This window comes from Bombina bombina, chromosome 2 (assembly GCF_027579735.1).
Source record: "Bombina bombina isolate aBomBom1 chromosome 2, aBomBom1.pri, whole genome shotgun sequence".
Taxonomy (NCBI): domain Eukaryota; kingdom Metazoa; phylum Chordata; class Amphibia; order Anura; family Bombinatoridae; genus Bombina; species Bombina bombina.
The window spans coordinates 612,187,299-612,206,610 of NC_069500.1; the positions used below are offsets into that span (position 1 = coordinate 612,187,299).

The 19,312-nt window shown below is 40.2% G+C and overlaps 1 protein-coding gene across 1 annotated transcript in view; it reads left to right on the forward strand.

Moving 5' to 3' along the window:
* SMARCA2 (SWI/SNF related, matrix associated, actin dependent regulator of chromatin, subfamily a, member 2) overlaps positions 1-19,312 on the forward strand; it is a 1,314,671-nt gene that overhangs the window by 1,237,593 nt on the left and 57,766 nt on the right. Inside the window, exon 34 of the mRNA XM_053702540.1 lies at positions 4,481-4,582. Coding sequence (XP_053558515.1) covers positions 4,481-4,582 — 102 coding nt within the window. The remainder of the gene's footprint in view (positions 1-4,480; positions 4,583-19,312) is intronic.

Genomic DNA, 19,312 nt, shown 5'->3' on the forward strand with positions numbered 1-19,312 from the left:
GCCATCCGCCTCGGGGGGCCCTGTCCTCCGTGAGGCAAGTTCCCTACTGCTCCCTACTACTACACATGCGGGTAACCTAAGTTATGTTTTTTCCTCCTCGGAGGGTGGATTGTTCCCCCCGGAGGTTGTGGCAGGTTTTTGCTTTTACATACTTTTGGCGCTTGTGCGTCTACAAAGTCCAGATGTTTATTTGAGATTGTGTTTGTGCCAAATTGCCCCTGGTCTCTTGGCCACAGGAGGGTATGTGCAGTTCCCTGCGGGTGTAACTGTTCCTGAGTGTTGTGCCTTCCGTTACAGGCTGGCTCGCCTTCGTGTTCTACTCAGACACGTTTTTGAGCTGTTTGGGGACCCTATCCTTCTCAGTTATGGGACTCATCAGTCTCCTTCGAATGGCTCACCTCGTTAGACATGGGGGGATGAAGTAATCTCCTTTAAGTCTTGTAATCGAGATCCTTCCCAGCTTTGTTGGAAGAACAGGGTTTCCGTTAGGCTGGTCCTGTGGATCTTTCTGTTCTTCTTGGGCGTTAACCCTCGGGTTGCATCTTATTTTATTTTATCCGTTTAGGATGAATTTTATTTTTCATACTATGTTTCCTGCGGGAACTTTCAATGGGATCGAAGTTGTTCCGGACACTTAAGTCCCATGTTTGTCTGTTTTGCTTCCTCCCTCTCTGAGGGCGGATTTAACCAGCTTGGCAGTTATGTCCCTGGTTTCAGGCTGATCCTGCTTGGGTTCAGATCTTCTGTCTCGCAGCTTATTCAGACACGTGGCACCTATTATATCTTGCTGGTCAGGTTGGGGGTGCTGAGTACTATTAACATTATTTATGTTTCTTGTTATTTGTTTTACAAGTTTCAGCTAAGCATTCTCAAAAGGACTTGGGGGTCTGTGTGGCTCTCAGAATTGTTTCAGTCCTAAATAGCTGTCTTTCTGGTGACTGGGTCAGTGAATTTAGCTGCGTCACTCTCTGTTGCTTCCGATACCCTTGGAACCTAAAGTATTCCTTCCCACGTGGTGGGAAAATTTGAGGGTTTAGCTCCTCTTTTCCGCCAGTCGGGGCGGTGTTGCTCTAGGAAATTGTCCTTTTTAGACTTGTTCATTTAGTGGTTCTCTTCTTCATTGAGACCTCTTGGATTGTCCGTTTTCTTCTTGTGGATGGGTCGCCTTCGGGGACTTAGATTCCCTTTGGGCGTTGGTTGTTCCTTTTTTTGGGACATTAGACAGTGAGGTCTTTTTGGGCTCTGGTTAGGGGTCCTTCCCCGGTGTTGGTAATGTTCCGCATCTCCTTCTTGGGATAGAAGAGGTCCTAGTGGTTTTCCAATCATATGGTTCAGGTATTGCCATCCAGGTGGCATCCAAACTCATGTTTTACTGTCCTCTGACTTCGAATCTGAGGTGATGTGGAGGCTTGATGTTGCTCTTTTCAGGTGACCTGTCCTCACTGTTCCCTTGTGTCTGGAGCTCGTGGCTAGCTGGACAGCTAGCTCAGCATACTAATGCTCGGTGACTACTCTGTACTGTAGCAAACCGAGAGTTGCTAGTTTGATCCTCGGCGAGGTCTACTCAGCCTTTCCTCCTTTCGAGGTTGATAAAATGAGTAGCGCCTTGTGTCCCTTAGGGGTATTAGCCGCAATTTTCAAGCACAATCATGTTAATGATGCTTGGACGCCTGCTAGCTCTAGTATCCTTTTATGGCCCTGGCTCTTTGGAGTGTTGGGTTCCTGCAAGGGGTGGTCTCTTCCCTTTGGGTCGGGACTTGCAAGGGCTTCTTGCTCTTGTTATCCGGTTTATTCTGGATTTTTCCCTGGGAGGTCTGTTTTTTTATATCAGGCGAGGGATTTATGTGCCTGGAAGATTGTTTAATCTAAACATTTGTGGGGTCCGGGCTTCTTGTCCTGATCTTCCGGTTGTCAAGGATTTTGCTCTTTGTGGATCCCGCCGTGGGATGTTACCGGACCTTATGATCCTAGGACTGGCCTGGGTGTTCCATTTTCCGGACTTAGCCCTTGTTCTGGCTGTTCTGTTTTACAACTTGGCCAGATTTATTGAGAGCCGGGGCTCCTTGGGCCTTGTCTTGTGCCGAATGATACGGTTCCCTTGGGACAGCCAACTAATCTGTCCTGATGGTGGGCTTTCCTGCCGAGCAAACGGAAGGTTTGCGGTTGCTCAGCCTTCACTTTTGCGCCTGTTATGTGTGCTAGCACGATAGTGTTTTAAGGGGTTCTTCCGTGTTCGTCAGTGACATGGCCTTGTGTCCTCTCGGTTCTTCCTACGACTTCCTGTCTTATGGGCAGGTGTTTATCGACTCTCTCCTCTTCAGGGGGCTCGTTGTCCTCCTTACGGAGGTGTGGTTCCCTTTTTAGGGGCCTCTCCTGTGTTCTGGAGGTTGGAACAGATGTTTATCTGGTTCGGGGATTGGTCTGCTCTTTGAGTTGTTCCTTTCCATCTGGGGAGCTGCTGGCTCCGCATTGAGACATAGTCTGGTGGCCTTGCTAGATCACCTTGGGTCTAACACCTGCTTGTTTGTCTTTAGGTTGAGGTGGCTGTGTCTTGTTCTTCCACCCTTTTGGGGGCCAGTCTTGGGGTTCCTTTCGGTTCCCTTTCTTTCAGATCTGCCGTTGCTTGGGCTGGTCCGGCTAGGTGTAGGATCTGAGATCTGTTGTAAATCTTCAGGTCTTGGGGGTGACAGTGGACCTTCTTTTTTTAGAGGTTCTGTGCCTCTCCCCCTTTGAGATCTGTGAGTTGGCTTGGCGGCCTGGATTGCCTAGAGAATGTCCTCTGTCTTGGAGGTTGGGCAATCTCTGTCTTGGGCCGCTTCTTCCTTACGCATAGTGTTTTCTCTGTGTCTTCCTACGGGTGGCAGCATGTTACTGGACTCAGATGTTTATTCTCTAAATTTGCTGCTTGTAATTTTCTGTTTGCTCAGTCTCTGAGTTCTGACGTTTTGAGGACTTTGTCTTCAGCTGTCTTTTTCGGTGCTGTTGCATGTTTGGGAGATCTTTCTTCTCCTTGATGATGCCCGGTTGCTCCTTGTGAGTTGGGTGTCGTCTCCCCTTGCTCTCGGGATCCATTCGGGTCTCTGTGGACTTGTCCTTCCTTTAAAGAGGTTTTTTTTCCGTTATGGATTTTGCTGTACCTTTTGGGTATCCCTTGGCTTACCCTTGTCCTCTCCCTTTTGGTGATTTTGGTACTGTACTAGTAAGGGGACCGACTGCTGGGCGACGGTTCTCCTGGAGGAGTGTTAGCTCAGTGAGTCTGCTTGTGGTCTCTAGTTAGGCTTTTGGACTATCTGCAGGTCAGTGTCCTTGGGGCCTTTTCCTTCTAGTTCTTTTGTCTGGCTCCGACGAAGCGGGGTTTGTTTGGGTTGTGTTTGTTTCCGGCCTGGTGCACTCAGAATGGGCCGTCTATTGTACCCTCCCGTTATTGCATTCAGTGTCCTCTATAGCATGGGTATTGTTTTCCCAAAGGTAATGAATGCAGCTGTGGACTCCATTTATGAAGAAAAACTTAAATTATGCTTACCTGATCATTTTCTTTTCTTCAGATGGAAAGAGTCCACAACTCCCCACTTGTATTTTTTCTATGGGGCATCTTTTATTTTTTATTCTGATATCTTTCAAGTATTCATATCAATGAAATGCCTGCATAACAATAATGACATTAGTTTAGTTGCCAGTATCTTACATATTTCCTTCAACTTAATTGACTATTCCTAATCTAAAAAATATAAATTTAATAAGAAAACTGGTCTTCATCTGTACAGCAGATATTCATTTAGCTGAGTCTGGTTATATTTGATATGTGCGCATATCTAATTTAGAGCCTGCCTCCTCATGCGTACACTCTCTGTCTGCACAAGAAACTTTGTCTACCAGCATTCATGTTTAGGCCCAGGGGAAAAAAACAAGTACCATAGCAACATGACGCACTGTTAAAGATATCATAACATGCTTAAATCTTTAAATGTACACATGCCAGTCATAAAGCTTTAACTATTAAATTATTATTTCTCACTGTTTACTAATAGCTACTCTCAACTAGTATTATGATTTATTTATAATATTGCTTTTCATTTGCATGACATCAGTTTGTTCCATGTAAATTCAATTATTTTAAAAGGATGGAAAACAGCACACCTCAAACAGGGGCATGGAGTCACAAACTTTCCAAGTCCTCACCAGTATTATTTAATTATTTAGATTCCAGCCTCCATATCTTTTAAAATACCTTTACTCTTTCATTTGTTGGGTTCAAACAGCAAATACAAAGTTTCAAGCCTACACATGACTAAGGGTCTATTGCAGGCTTGAAACGTTGTGTTTGCTGTTTGGACCCCACAAATTAAATAATAAAGGTCTTTTAAAGATTTGATTGAATAATACCATGTAAATGCAAACCAGTGTTGAACATTGATGAGTAAAATAAGTTATTTATTTTATTTGCATTCTTACAAAAAAACGTGTTTTTCAACATCCACAGGAGCGAATCAGAAATCATAAATACAGAAGTATTAGTGACCTAGAGAAAGATGTCATGTTACTTTGCCACAACGCACAGACATTCAACTTAGAAGGATCACAGGTTAGTATTGTTTTGAAAAATTATGCTAATATTTGATTTTCGTCTTAGTTGTCCTGAAATAGACCATTTGGTTATATAAGCTGATGTTAGTAACTGGAGTTTAACAGATGTGTTAGAGGTTAATAGATAAGTTTAAAGTTGCCAACATCTTTACCAACACAATTATAGTGTTGATCTATCTTACATCCATGTAGGCTCTGTAAGCTTACAGTGTACTTAACCAACAGTGTTCGGTCATTTTCACTATATACTTAGCTACAACTCAGCATGCATCATTTTATACATTTGCTAAAAATTACTCTGCATAATGATGTCTACCACTTATATATCGTGTGATCTTTGAAAACAGCTCTGATGCTTGGTTCAGGAACGATTGCTGAAACACAAAACAGTTAGCACAGGAATATGTCCCCTCTTTCTAGCCAACTCCTTTTGCTATGCTATCTTCCCTAAAATAGCATAACGATTTAAAAGAAACTTACAACTGGAAAAAACGTGGGAGCTTAAGGCCCAGTGGGAACTTATTTGGTAGTAAATATTTTCATAATAAAATAATCATCAAATCAAATAATCAAAACATGAAACCCAAAAATTGTCTTTCATGATTCAGATAGAGAATACAATTTTAAACAACATTCCACTTTACTTATATTATCTAATTAGCTTAATTCTTTAGATATCCTTTGTTGAAGAAATAGCAATGCACATGGGTGAGCCAATCACACGAGGCATCTATGTTCAGCCACCAAATAGGAGCTACTGGGCCTATTTAGATATGCTTTTCAACAAAGAATATGAAGAGAATGAAGCAAATTTGATAACTGGAGTCAATTGGAAAGTTGTTTAAAATTGCATGCTCTTTCTAAATCATGAAAGAAAAATATTGTGTTCCATGTCCCTTTAATGACTTCACATCTGTTGAAATTCCTATGGGGCATCTCCCAAATGGTAACAAGTGTTGCAATTATAAATACAATTTAAAAAATTAAACATGTAATGGTAAAAAGTTAGGAAGATCAAGCTGTAAAGGCTTTATAATGCTTGTCCTTTTATGAGTAGACCATTTCTTTCATATAATTGGCAAGAGTCTATGAGCTAGTGACGTATGGGATATACAATCCTACCAGATTTCTACGTTGAAATGCGCTTCTCAGCATTGTTGAAGCCCGATTCCTCTCAGAGTACAGCGAATGTCAGAGGGACGTGAAGGGAGTATCACTTACTGAATACAATGATTTCCCTAACGGGGGTCTTTTTCATAGGTTCTCTGTTATCGGTCGTAGAGATTCATCTCCTACCTCCCTTTTCAGATCGACGATATACTCTCAATTTACCATTACCTATATTGATAACTGTTTCAGTACTGGTTTGGCTATCTGCTATATGTGGATGGGTGTCTTTTGGTAAGTATGTTTTTTATTACTTAAGGCACCCCAGCTATGGTTTGGCACTTTATGCATTTATATAAAGTTCTAAATATATGTATTGTACTTATATTTGCCATGAGTCAGGTTCATGTATTTCCTTCTGCAGACTGTCAGTTTCATATTTGGGGAAAATAAAATTTTAAGAATTTTTTTTCTTACCTGGGGTTTAGTCTCTTTTTCTAATTGACTACTTTTTTCTTGCAAATTGCGGGTGGTATTAGGCCCGCGGGTGCGCCAAATGCTAGACTTTATTGCGTCATTTTTGGCGCGGGAATTTTTGGGGGCAAAAGATACGTCCGTGACGCAACTTCGTCATTTCCGGCATCATAGTTGACGCCGAAGCCTTACACACGGTTGCATCGTTGGTGACACGGTTGTGTCATTTCCGTTTATTGTTGGCGCCAAACAATTTTCAGTTACGTTGTGCGTCATACTTGGCGCAAAGCTTTTTTATTATTTTAATACCCCATTGATGTTTGCCTCTTGCCTTTTTCTCTGTCAGAGGGCTATGCTATTTGCATTTTTTCCCATTCCTGAAACTGTCATATAAGGAAATTGATAATTTTGCTTTATATGTTGTTTTTTCTTTTACATTTTGCAAGATGTCTCAATCTGATCCTGCCTCAGAAGTATCTGCTGGAACTTTGCTGCCTGACATCGGTTCTACCAAAGCTAAGTGCATTTGTTGTAAGATTGTGGAAATTATTTTTCCGAATGTCATTTGTAATAGTTGTCATGATAAACTTTTACATGCAGATAGTGTGTCCATCAGTAATAGTACATTGCCAGTTGCAGTTCCTTCAACTTCTAATGTACATGATATACCTATGAATTTTAAAGCATTTGTTACTGATTCTATTCAGAAGGCTTTGTCTGCATTTCCACCTTCTAATAAACGTAAAAGCTCTTTTAAAACTTCTCATTCAGTTGATGAAATTTCAAATGACCAACAACATAATAATTTATCCTCCTCTGATGAGGATCTGTCTGATACAGAAGATCCTTCCTCAGACATTGACACTGACAAATCTACTTATTTATTTAAAATAGAGTATATGTGTTCTTTATTAAAAGAAGTGTTAATTACTTTGGATATTGAGGTAACCAGTCCTCTTGACGTTAAGTCTAATAAACGTTTAAATGCTGTTATTAAATCTCCTGTGGTTTCTCCAGGGGTTTTTCCTATTCCTGAGGCTATTTCTGATATGATTTCTAAGGAATGGAATAAGCCAGTTACTTATTTTATTCCTTCTTCAAGGTTTAAAAAATTGTATCCTTTACCAGCAAATTCTATAGAGTTTTGGGAAAATATCCCCAAAGTTGATGGGGCTATTTCTACTCTTGCTAAACGTACCACTATTCCTATGCAAGATTGTACTTCCTTTAAGGATCCTTTAGATAGGAAGCTTGAATCTTATCTAAGGAAAGCCTATTTATATTCAGGTCATCTTCTCAGACCTGCAATTTCTTTGGCTGATGTTGCGGCTGCATCAACTTTCTGGTTGGAGAATTTAGCACAACAAGAATTGGATTCTGATGTATCTAGCATTATTCGCTTACTGCAATATGCTAATCATTTTATTTGTGATGCCATTTTTTATATCAAAATTGATGTTAGATCCATGTCTTTAGCTATTTTAGCTAGAAGAGCTTTGTGGCTTAAATCTTGGAATGCTGATATGACATCTAAGTCTAGATTACTATCTCTTTCTTTCCAAGGTAATAATTTATTTGGTTCTCAGTTGGATTCTATTATTTCAACTGTTACTGGGGGAAAGGGAGTTGTTCTGCCTCAGGATAAAAAAACCTAAGGGTAAATCTAAGGCCTCTAACCGTTTTCGTTCCTTTCGTCAGAATAAGGAACAAAAATCTAATCCTTCCCCCAAGGAATCTGTTTCCAATTGGAAGCCTTCCTCAAATTGGAATAAATCCAAGCCATTTTAGAAACCAAAGTCAGCCCCTAAATCCACATGAAGGTGCGGCCCTCATTCCAGCTCAGCTAATAGGGGGCAGATTAAGGTTTTTCGAGGATTTTTGGATAAATTCTGTCCAAAATCAATGGATTCAGAGCATTGTCTAAGTAAGACCTCCTGTGAGAAGATTTTCTCTCTCACACATCCCAGCAAATCCAGTAAAAGCTCAGGCTTTCCTGAAGTGTGTTTCAGACCTGGAGTCTTCAGGGGTAATCATGCCAGTTCCTTTTCAGGAACAAGGTCTGGAGTTTTATTCAAATCTATTCATTGTCCCAAAGAAGGAAAATTCATTCAGGCCAGTTCTGGATCTGAACATTTTGAATCGTTTTGTAAGAGTACCAACTTTCAAGATGGTGACTATAAGGACTATTCTGCCTTTTGTTCAGCAAGGTCATTATATGTCTACAATAGACTTGCAGGATGCATACCTTCATATTCCGATTCATCCAGAACATGATCAGTTCCTGAGATTCTCTTTTCTAAACAAGCATTACCAATTTGTTGCTCTTCCATTTGGCCTAGCAACAGCTCCAAGAATATTTTCAAAGGTTCTAGGTGCCCTACTCTCTGTAATCAGAGAACAAGGTATTGCAATGTTTCCTTATTTGGACAATATCTTGGTACTAGCTCAGTCTTTACGTTCTGTAGAATCTCACACAAATCAACTAGTGTTGTTTCTTCGAAAACATGGTTGGAGGATCAATTTTCCAAAAAGTTCTTTGATTCCTCAGACAAGGGTCACCTTTTTAGGTTTCCAGATAGATTCAGTGTCCATGACTCTCTAACAGACAAGAGACGCTTGAAATTGGTTGCAGCTTGTCAGCACCTTCAGTCTCAGTCATTCCCTTCAGTGGCTATGTGCATGGAAGTTTTAGGCCTCATGACTGCAGCATCGGACGCGATTCCTTTTGCTCGTTTTCACATGAGACCTCTCCAGCTTTGTATGCTAAATCAATGGTGCAGGGATTATACAAAGATATCACAATTAATATCCTTAAATCCCAATGTACGACGCTCTCTGACGTGGTGGTTAAATCACCAACGTTTAGTTCAAGGGGCTTCTTTTGTTCGACCAACCTGGACTGTGATAACTACAGATGCAAGTCTTTCAGGTTGGGGAGCTGTTTGGGGATCTCTGACTGCTCAAGGGGTTTGGAAATCTCAAGAGGCGAGATTACCAATCAATATTTTAGAACTCCGTGCAATTTTTAGAGCTCTTCAGTTTTGGCCTCTGTTGAAGAGAGAACCGTTCATTTGCTTCCAGACAGACAATATCACAACTGTGGCATATGTCAATCATCAGGGTGGGACTCACAGTCCTCAAGCCATGAAAGAAGTATCTCGGATACTTGCTTGGGCGGAATCCAGCTCCTATCTAATCTCTGCGGTGCATATCCCAGGTGTAGACAACTGGGAAGCGGATTATCTCAGTCGTCAAACTTTACATTCAGGAGAGTGGTCTCTCCATCCAGATGTGTTTTCTCAGATTGTTCAGATGTGGGGTCTTCCAGAGATAGATCTGATGGCCTCTCACCTAAACAAGAAACTTCACAGATACCTGTCCAGGTCCAGGGATGTTCAGGCGGAAGCAGTGGATGCACTAACTATTCCATGGAATTATCATCCTGCCTTGGCCACTTCCGTTAAGGCCAGACCTACTGTCTCAAGGTCCATTTTTCCATCAGGATCTCAAATCATTAAATATGAAGGTATGGAAATTGAACGCTTAGTACTAAGTCATAGAGGTTTCTCTGACTCAGTGATTAATACTATGTTACAAGCTCGTAAATCTGTTTCCAGGAAGATTTACTATCGAGTTTGGAAGACTTACATTTCATGGTGTTCTTCCCATAAATTTTCTTGGCATTCTTTTAGAATTCCTAGAATTTTACAGTTTATTTAGGATGGTTTGGATAAAGGTTTGTCTGCAAGTTCCTTGAAGGGACAAATCTCTGCTCTTTCAGTTTTATTTCACAGAAAGATTGCTAAACTTCCTGATATTCACTGTTTTGTACAGGCTTTAGTTCGACTTAAGCCTGTCATTAAATCAATTTCTCCTTGGAGTCTCAATTTGGTTTTGAAGGCGTTACAGGCTCCTCCATTTGAGCCTATGCATTCTTTGGACATTAAACTACTTTCTTGGAAAGTGTTGTTCCTTTTGGCTATCTCTTCTGCTAGAAGAGTTTCTGAGCTATCTGCTCTTTCTAATGAATCTCCTTTTCTGATTTTTCATCAGGATAAGGCGGTTTTCCGGACTTCTTTTCAATTTTTACCTAAGGTTGTGAATTCTAATAACATTAGTAGAGAAATTGTTGTCCCTTCCTTGTGTCCTAATCCAAAGAATTCTTTGGAAAGAGCCTTACATTCTTTGGATGTGGCAAGAGCTTTGAAATATTATGTTGAAGCTACTAAAGATTTCAGAAAGACTTCTAGTCTATTTGTTTTATTTTCTGGTCCTAGGAAAGGTCAGAAAGCTTCTGCTATTTCCTTGGCTTCTTGGTTAAAGCTTTCGATTTGTCAAGCTTATTTGGAGTCTGGTAAGATCCCGCCTCAGAGAATTACAGCTCATTCTACTAGGTCAGTCTCCACTTCGTGGGCTTTTAAAAATGAAGCTTCTGTTGATCAGATTTGCAAAGCAGCAACTTGGTCTTCTTTGCATACATTTACTAAATTCTACCGTTTTGATGTATTTGCTTCTTCAGAAGCAGTTTTTGGTAGAAAAGTTCTTCAGGCAGCTGTTTCAGTTTGATTCTTCTGCTGATGTTTAAAGTTTTTCTTTTCATTAAAGAATAAACTTATAATTTGGGTTGTGGATTATTTTTTCAGCGGAAAATGGCTGTATTTTATTTTTTATCCCTCCCTCTCTAGTGACTCATTGCATGGAGTTCCACATCTTGGGTATTTGATATCCCATACGTCACTAGCTCATGGACTCTTGCCAATTACATGAAAGAAAACATAATTTATGTAAGAACTTACCTGATAAATTAATTTCTTTCATATTGGCAAGAGTCCATAAGGCCCACCCTTTTTTTGGTGGTTATGATTTTTTTGTATAAAGCACAATTATTTCCAAATTCCTTTGTTGATGCTTTTTACTCCTTTCTTTATCACCCCACTACTTGGCTATTTGTTAAACTGAATTGTGGGTGTGGTGAGGGGTGTATTTATAGGCATTTTGAGGTTTGGGAAACTTTGCCCCTCCTGGTAGGATTGTATATCCCATACATCACTAACTCATGGACTCTTGCCAATATGAAAGAAATTAATTTATCAGGTAAGTTCTTACATAAATTATGTTTTCCCACAGCTCCTTACTGTTTCTCTCTGCGTTATTTCAGCGTCCACAACACCAGGCTTACGATCCAGGCTTAATAAACACACTTATTGAATATAGCAATTGAGAAGGGATAGAAATGAATCTATTATTGATACTCCATGCATTACAAATTATAATAATGATTTTAAAATTGTTAATAAAATTCTACAAAAACTCTAACACCTAGTGAAAGGAGACCCTATTATACGAGATAAGGTTAACCCATATCCAAGGATTATATATAAACAGCAAGAAATTTGATAACTGTATTTGCCCATAGTTAATTTAGAGGGCAAATTAAGCAAATGAATGAACAGGATTTACTAAGGAATGCATTGTGTGTGTTTTTAGCTTGTCTAATGTGCTAGGCTTGTCAACATAGCTCTAAAATTAAACAATTTTAATCCTGACAAACTAAATAAAAGTTTAAAATCCATTATACTATTAGGTGTATGGATAAGGGAGTAGTGTTCTTGATTGAGGGTTCTTGTCATAGGCAGTATGTGGAGGAAAGGATGAGACCCCTAAGGGACAGAATTAGAGAACACCTTTGCTGTATAAGAAAAGGAGACTTGGACACATACTTGCATAAGCACTTTAGGGAAGTAGAACAGAATACAATGAGTGACTAAGAGATATAAAACACAGAATTTTCTTTTCATTATCCAGATAGAGCATGCAATTTTAAACAACTTTCTAATTTACTTCTATTATCAATTTATCTTTGTTCTCTTTTCTTAAGAGACAAACCATTTCTGAAGCACTATATGGCAGCAGTTTTGAAAGAATGTTATTCATTTGCACTAGATGGTATCACTATTTAATGCCATGTAGCGTTCCAGATGCCTACCTTGGTATCTCTTCAACACAAAATATTATGAGATCAAAGTAAATTTGAAATATACTGTAAGTAAATTGGAAACTTTGTTAAAAATGCTCTGTCTGAATCACAAAATAAATTTTTTTGGGTTTCATATCCTTTTATGTTTTAGGGGATTTGAAAGGTAAAACCAAACTGATGGGGAGGTAACTTCAAAGATAAATTACTGCATAAGCAGGTGGAGCTAATATACTGTATAAATTAAAAACCTTGCAACAACATGAGTTGAACTCATAAATAGATGTGGAGCTGGAAAAAAAATGTTTTTGATATTAGTCTGTAGGTTTTACATTCTTTTATAAAAATAAATGTTATATGTATGTTTGTATGTATATGTATAAATATATATATATATATATATATATAATTGTCTAAGCACGGTTTTAAAGTCTAAGAAGGGATCTAAAGTCTGCCAATACCCATAGTGCAATTAGTCCCTCTGAGCCATCAACCTCTCAAGATTCTATGACCCAAGATATTTCTGCCCTGTCTACTCAAACCGCTTCACATGCAGTTCCCCGTGGCACAGCTAATTCTCCATCTGGAGGGGACCTTTTTCCTGCGGACTTTACTTTGCAGCTACAATCAGCGGTGTCTGCGGCCCTGAGTGCCCTACCTATCTCTCAGAAACGTAAGAGAAAGGTTAAACATAGTTCTCCCGACTTAGAGTAATCTAAATTCCTATTGGATCTAGCCTGTATGTCTCCGCTATCCGAGGATGAGTTAACCTCTGTAGCGTCAGAGGGTGAACTTTCTGAGTCGGAGATGTCTGTTACTAAGTCTCCTCCGGTGGAGGAACCCTCCTTTAGATTCAAAGTTGAAGATTTGCATTTTTTACTAAAGGAGGTCCTGTCTTTGCTAGAGGTTCCAGAGGCTAAGTTACCTGAGGAACCTAAGATCCCTAAGTTAGACAGGGTCTACAAAGACAGGAAGGTCCCACAGACTTTTCCTGTACCAGTTTGTATGGCGAACATTATTAGTAACGATAGGGAAAGAATCAGAACTTCCTTTTCTCCCTCTTTGATTGGATCGAGTAGGGGGCAGATTGACGCTTTTCTCAGACGCTTGGTTTCAGGATGTTAAGGACCCTTGGGTTCTGGAGGCCGTATCTCAGGGATACCGGATAGGATTCAAGTCCCATCCGCCAAGGGACAAATTCCTTCTCTCCATACTGTCTACAAGACCAGACAAGAGGACTGCCTTTTTAGATTGCGTACGATACCTAGTCTCTTTAGGCGTAATTATCCCGATACCTGCATCAGAAAGAGGTCTGGGGTTCTATTCAAACCTCTTTGTGGTTCCCAAGAAGGAGAGAACTTTTCGTCTTATTCTGGATTTGAAGTGTCTAAACAAATTTCTAAGCATCCAAACCTTCAAGATGGAGACAATAAAATCAATCCTTCCTCTGGTTCAGGAAGGACAGTTTATGACTACCCTAGACCTGAAGGATTGCATACCATCACGTTCCGATACACAGGGAACATTTTCAATTCCTGAGGTTTGCATTTCTGGACCAACACTTCCAGTTCATAGCACTTCCGTTTGGCTTAGCTACTGCTCCAAGAATATTTTCAAAGGTTCTGGGAGATCTCCTAGCGGTTGCCAGAACACAAGGTATCGCAGTAGCACCTTACCTGGATGATATCTTGGTACAGGCACAATCTTTTTGTCTAGCAATGGAGCACTAGGAATTCGTTCTAAGTCTTCTTCGGTCACATGCATGGAAGATAAACATGGAAAAGAGTTCTCTTTCTCCACATACCAGGGTGAATTTCCTGGGTACAGTTATAGACTTGGTATCCATAAAGATCAGAGATGTTGCAAGCTAACATCAGCTTGCTTTGCCCTCTAAGTCCTTCTGTGGCCCAGTGTATGGAGGTGATTGGCCTCATGCTGTCTTGTATGGACATCATTCCCTTTGCCAGATTCCATCTCAGACCCTTACAACTATGCATGCTGAGACAATGGAATGGCGACCATTCAGATCTGTCCCAACAGATAATACTGGACAGCCTGTTGAGAGATTCACTCTTTTTTTGGCTCTGTCAAGATCAGCTGTCCCAAGGCACATGCTTCTTTAGACCGTCCTGGGAGATTGTGACTACGGATGCAAGTCTATCCGGCTGGGGAGCCGTTTGGGGTGCCAGGAAGGCAGAGGGTCTTAGAACTTCGGGCAATAGTCAATGCCCTGAAGCCTTGGCCTCTTCTGGGTTTGTCCCAGTTTATCAGATTCCAACTGGACAATATAACTTCGGTAAAGTTAGAAAAGTGTGGATAGTAAGGGCGCTAAAAGCTAAAGATCATAGGGGGTGGTGTTTTGTGTTAATCTGCTATAATTGCATTAATATTAGTGGTGCATTGAGTGTAAGAAATTATTTTCTCTAAACACACTGGATAAATTTTTTAAATATTTTTAATAAAGGTTAAAATTTCCCATATAGACACTTCTATAAAATAATTATCAGAGACGTCTCTCTATTATATTGGGGATCCGACCAACAGTATCACAAATTAGCAAAGTTATGCAATCTTAAAAATCAGTCTGATCTAAGAAAAGTATAAATTTTATGACAATCTATACATTGTTAAAAAATAAAAGTTAAAGAATGTAGCAGCCTTGTATCTAAAAACAATAATGAATGAACTCTGTTATGTTCTTATATAAGAAAGTCCCTCTCCATTTGGAGAGATAATTTAACTGGAGTTCCTTTACTGCAGTGCTATGAGAAACTTGTTTAGTGCGTCTAAGTCCAGAGAGTAAAAAGTTTCTTTATATGTATAAGTGTCCCACATATATTTATTATCTTCTAGTGGCAACGTACCTCTTTTCTGCTATCCTCAGGCCGTTTGGTGAGCTGTGTTTCTTCCGCGGCTTGTCTTTGCCTTGTGAAACCGGCGTCTGACGTCACACCCGGTTGTCCACAGGAGCCGCCCCACAGATGTCAATCACTTATCTGGGGATGCTCTTAGGTAGTTACCACTTATAACGGTTAATTCCAAATTGGGTATAGATGTCGCCAATATTGGCGATCCTTAGGACAAGTCCCTTATCTTGTGGTAGCCTGCTCTTAGTGCTTTAGGCATGCAGATTATTTTTTGTTCAGACAGGTGTTCTGTTACCAGGAACAGTTCCAGCTTTAAAGGGTCAACCCGGGTTGTCAAAATGTAGTAGAATTCTGGTGCAAGGTTCTCTCACTTCTACGCGTTTCACTCCCTTGGGAGCTTTATCAAGAAGTGAGAGAACCTTGCACCAGAATTCTACTACATTTTGACAACCCGGGTTGACCCTTTAAAGCTGGAACTGTTCCTGGTAACAGAACACCTGTCTGAACAAAAAATAACCTGCGTGCCTAAAGCACTAAGAGCAGGCTACCACAAGATAAGGGACTTGATAATTATTTTATAGAAGTGTCTATATGGGAAATTTTAACCTTTATTAAAAATATTTAAAAAATGTATCCAGTGTGTTTAGAGAAAATAATTTCTTACACTCAATGCACCACTAATATTAATGCAATTATAGCAGATTAACACAAAACACCACCCCCTATGATCTTTAGCTTTTAGCGCCCTTACTATCAACACTTTTCTAAGTTTATCACTGTTGCTTAGATTGAAGGATCTGAGCATACCCAGTAAGGTGTTTGATCTCCTCCCCCAACACTAGCGCACTATTTCACTCACTCTTTCCAATATAACTTCGGTAGCCTACATCAACCATCAGGGAGGAACGAGGAGTTCCTTAGCGATGAGAGAGGTTTCTCAGATCCTGGAATGGGCGGAGACCCACAACTGTATGCTGTCAGCGATCCACATTCCGGGTGTGGACAACTGGGAAGCAGACTTTTCACCTGGGTCTCTCCATAGTCTCTCCACCCAAGGTATTTGCAGATATAAGCTCCAGATGGGGGATGCCGGAGATAGACCTCATCGCCTCTCGTCTAAATGCCAAACTACCCAGGTACGGGTCGAGATCGAGGGACCCTCAAGCAGAACTAATAGATGCTCTAGCGGTTCCCTGGAGGTTCATACTCATATATCTATTTCCTCCATTACCTCTTCTCCCCCGTGTGGTGGTTCGGATCATGCAGAAGCGAGCACCGGTGAGTCTAATTGCTCCATCCTGGCCGAGAAAGACTTGGTTCGGGGATCTGGTGGGATGTCTTCATCTCCTTCATGGAGGTTACCCTGTCGCAAGGACCTGCTACTGCAGGGTTCCTTTCCTACATCAAAATCTCTGAGGCTGACTGCGTGGAGATTCAACGCTTAGTCTTAGCCAAGAGATGTTTCTCTGAGAGTTTTATTGACACTTTGATTCAAGCTCGTAATCCGGTTACTCCATAAGGTGTGGCGGACTTATTTGCACTGGTGTGAAGAGCGTTTTTTTTCTTGGCATAAGGTTAAGGTTGCCAGAATTTTATCCTTTCTCCAAGATAGACTGGAGATGAGTCTATCTGCTAGTTCCCTGAAGGGACAGCTATCGGCCCTGTCGGAGTTGATGCACAAGAGATTAGCTGAGCTACCAAATGTGCAGTCCTTTATTAAGGCCCTGACTAGGATCAGGCCTGTGTTTAGAAGGGTGGCTCCGCCTTGGAGTCTCAACCTTGTTCTTCGTGTGTTGCAGAAGGCTCCATTTGAGCCAATGCATACTGTTGACATAAAACTGTTATCCTGAAAGGTTCTGTTTCTGTTGGCTATTGCCTCTGTTTGGAGGGTCTCTGAGATTTCTGCCTTGCAGTGTGATCCCCCTTACCTTGTTTTTCACACTGATAAGGCACATACTTAGTTAGGTTTCCTTCCTAAGGTGGTGTCAGATCGGAACATTAATCAAGAGATTGTTGTTCCTTACTTGTGTCCCAATCCTTCCTCTCTCAAGGAACATTTGCTTCACAATCTAGATGTGGTTTGTGCCTTGAAATTTTACCTTCAGACAATCTTTATCTTTGTTTTTCATCTATGCAGGTAAACGTAGGGGTCAGAAGGCCACTACGTCTTCCTTGTCTTTCTGGTTAAGGAGTGTCATCCGCTTAGCTTATGGGACAGCTGGACAACAAACTCCTGAGAGGATTACGGTGCATTCCACTAGAGCAGTAGCTTCTTCCTGGGCTTTTAAGAACGATGCCTCTATGGAGCAGATTTGTAAGGTGGCTACCTGGTCCTCCTTACATACTTTTTCTAAATTTTACAAGTTTGATGTGTTTGCTTGGACTGAAGCAGCTTTTGGGAGAAAGGTTTTGCAGGCTGTGGTCCCTCAGATTAGGGTCCCCCTCCTTTTTGTTCCCTCTCGTTATTCCTTCAGTGTTCTCTGGAGTTTGGGTATGGTTTTCCCAACAGTAAGGAATGAAGTCGTGGACTCTCCCTACCTTATGGAAAGAAAACAAAATGTATGCTTACCAGATAAATTCCTTTATTTCCTGGCAGGAAGAGTCCACAACCCTTGGCCCTAAGATATTTTTGTTTGGGCGGCTCCCTTTTTATAATTTTTTTCTGGCACCATTATGCCCTGATGTTTCTCCTACTTTTCCTTGTTTCCTCGGCCGAATGACTGGGGGATAGGGGAAGTGGGAGCGATATTTAAGCCTTTGGCTAGGGTGTATTTATCTCCTCCTGGTGGCCAGGTGTTGTATTTTCCATCAATAAGGAATGGAGTCGTGGACTCTCCCTGCCAGGAAATAAACTTATGGTAAGCATAAATTTTGTTTTTAATATAGTTCTTTTAAATTTGTATTTCTTTAATAGTTTTATATTTGTATGTAAGGGAATTTATTTTAGAAAACAGTGTAATAATTATATTATATTATTTATTATTATATCACCTTAAAGTTATTGAAGAGATCTAATATGGTAGGATGGTGGGAATAAACTAAACCACCTTACAATTGTATGAGTATGTCTTTAGAAATACAATCTTAAAAAAGACTCATTCTAATGATCCAGTATGGAAGAGAAGTGATTGTACATAAAATACAGTGATCACTATTTTAAATACATCTTGATAAAGCCCAAAGGACGTGCAAAACATGTTGATAGAACTGTGGATTATTTTATAATATAAGGATTTAAAGCAGTGCTGTTTAAAATCTCAAGCCACTTTAGCCAATTGGAGCGGGCATCGGAGGTCATATGACTAAAATGTATGCCCAGTGTTGCGGACGCTGAAGTAATAGTGAGAGAAATGCTGCAGACTGCAGGGGTGAGTAGGGAGCTGTGGGAAACGGTCCTCTCATCCAACAGTCATGTGGTAGCTAGACAACACATTGAGGAGGTAAAGTGGCTTATGATTATTATCTGGATATACATTTAATCCTGGATTCAAAGTTTTTTGAAGTGCCTGGAAACTGAAGTGCAGAATTATGTAACATTAATTTCAACGTTGTCTGGCACTTTAAGTCCACACCATTCCTGATTACCTTGTTTTAAACTTCTCTTTGAAGTAGGTTAGGGGCATGTAGTTTTTTATTTAAAGGGAAACTTAAACCTTATTATATATAAAATATTATTAAAGGAATAGAAAGGTCAAAATCTGGACAAAGGTCATAAATGCATTTCGGTTTGAAATATAAGCATTTTTGCAATATACTTCCATTAGAAAAAATGCTTCTAATAAGTTATTACTGTTTTTCTGCAGCATATGCACATATATTGTGAGCACCCCTGCACCAGTATTCAAACACCATGCCTGCTCAGAGAGCTGGCGGTGGTGAGTATCGCTTCTGAAGAAGTAATTTGTCTCATAGGGTTTTTCAGACTCCTCCTTTTGAGTCTATGCATGGTTTAGACCTTGAGATTTTGTTATGGAAGCTTCTTTTTCTTCTAGCTATTTATTTGACTAGGGCAGTTTCTGAGCTTTAAGCTTTGTCATGCAAACCTCCTTTTATGATTTTCCATTAGAATAAGGCTGTTCTTTGTGCTAAAAAAAATTCTTCCTATGATAATATCTACAGATACTATTTTTTCAGGAAATTATAGTTCCTTCTTTTTGTACAGCCCCTAAGAATTCTAAGGAGCATCTTCTTTATAATTTGGATGTTGTTAAAGCTCTCATTATGTGGAAACTACAAAAGATTTCAGACTTTCTTCTTCTCTTTTTGTTCATTTTTCTGGACAACGCAAGGGTCAGAAGGCTATGGC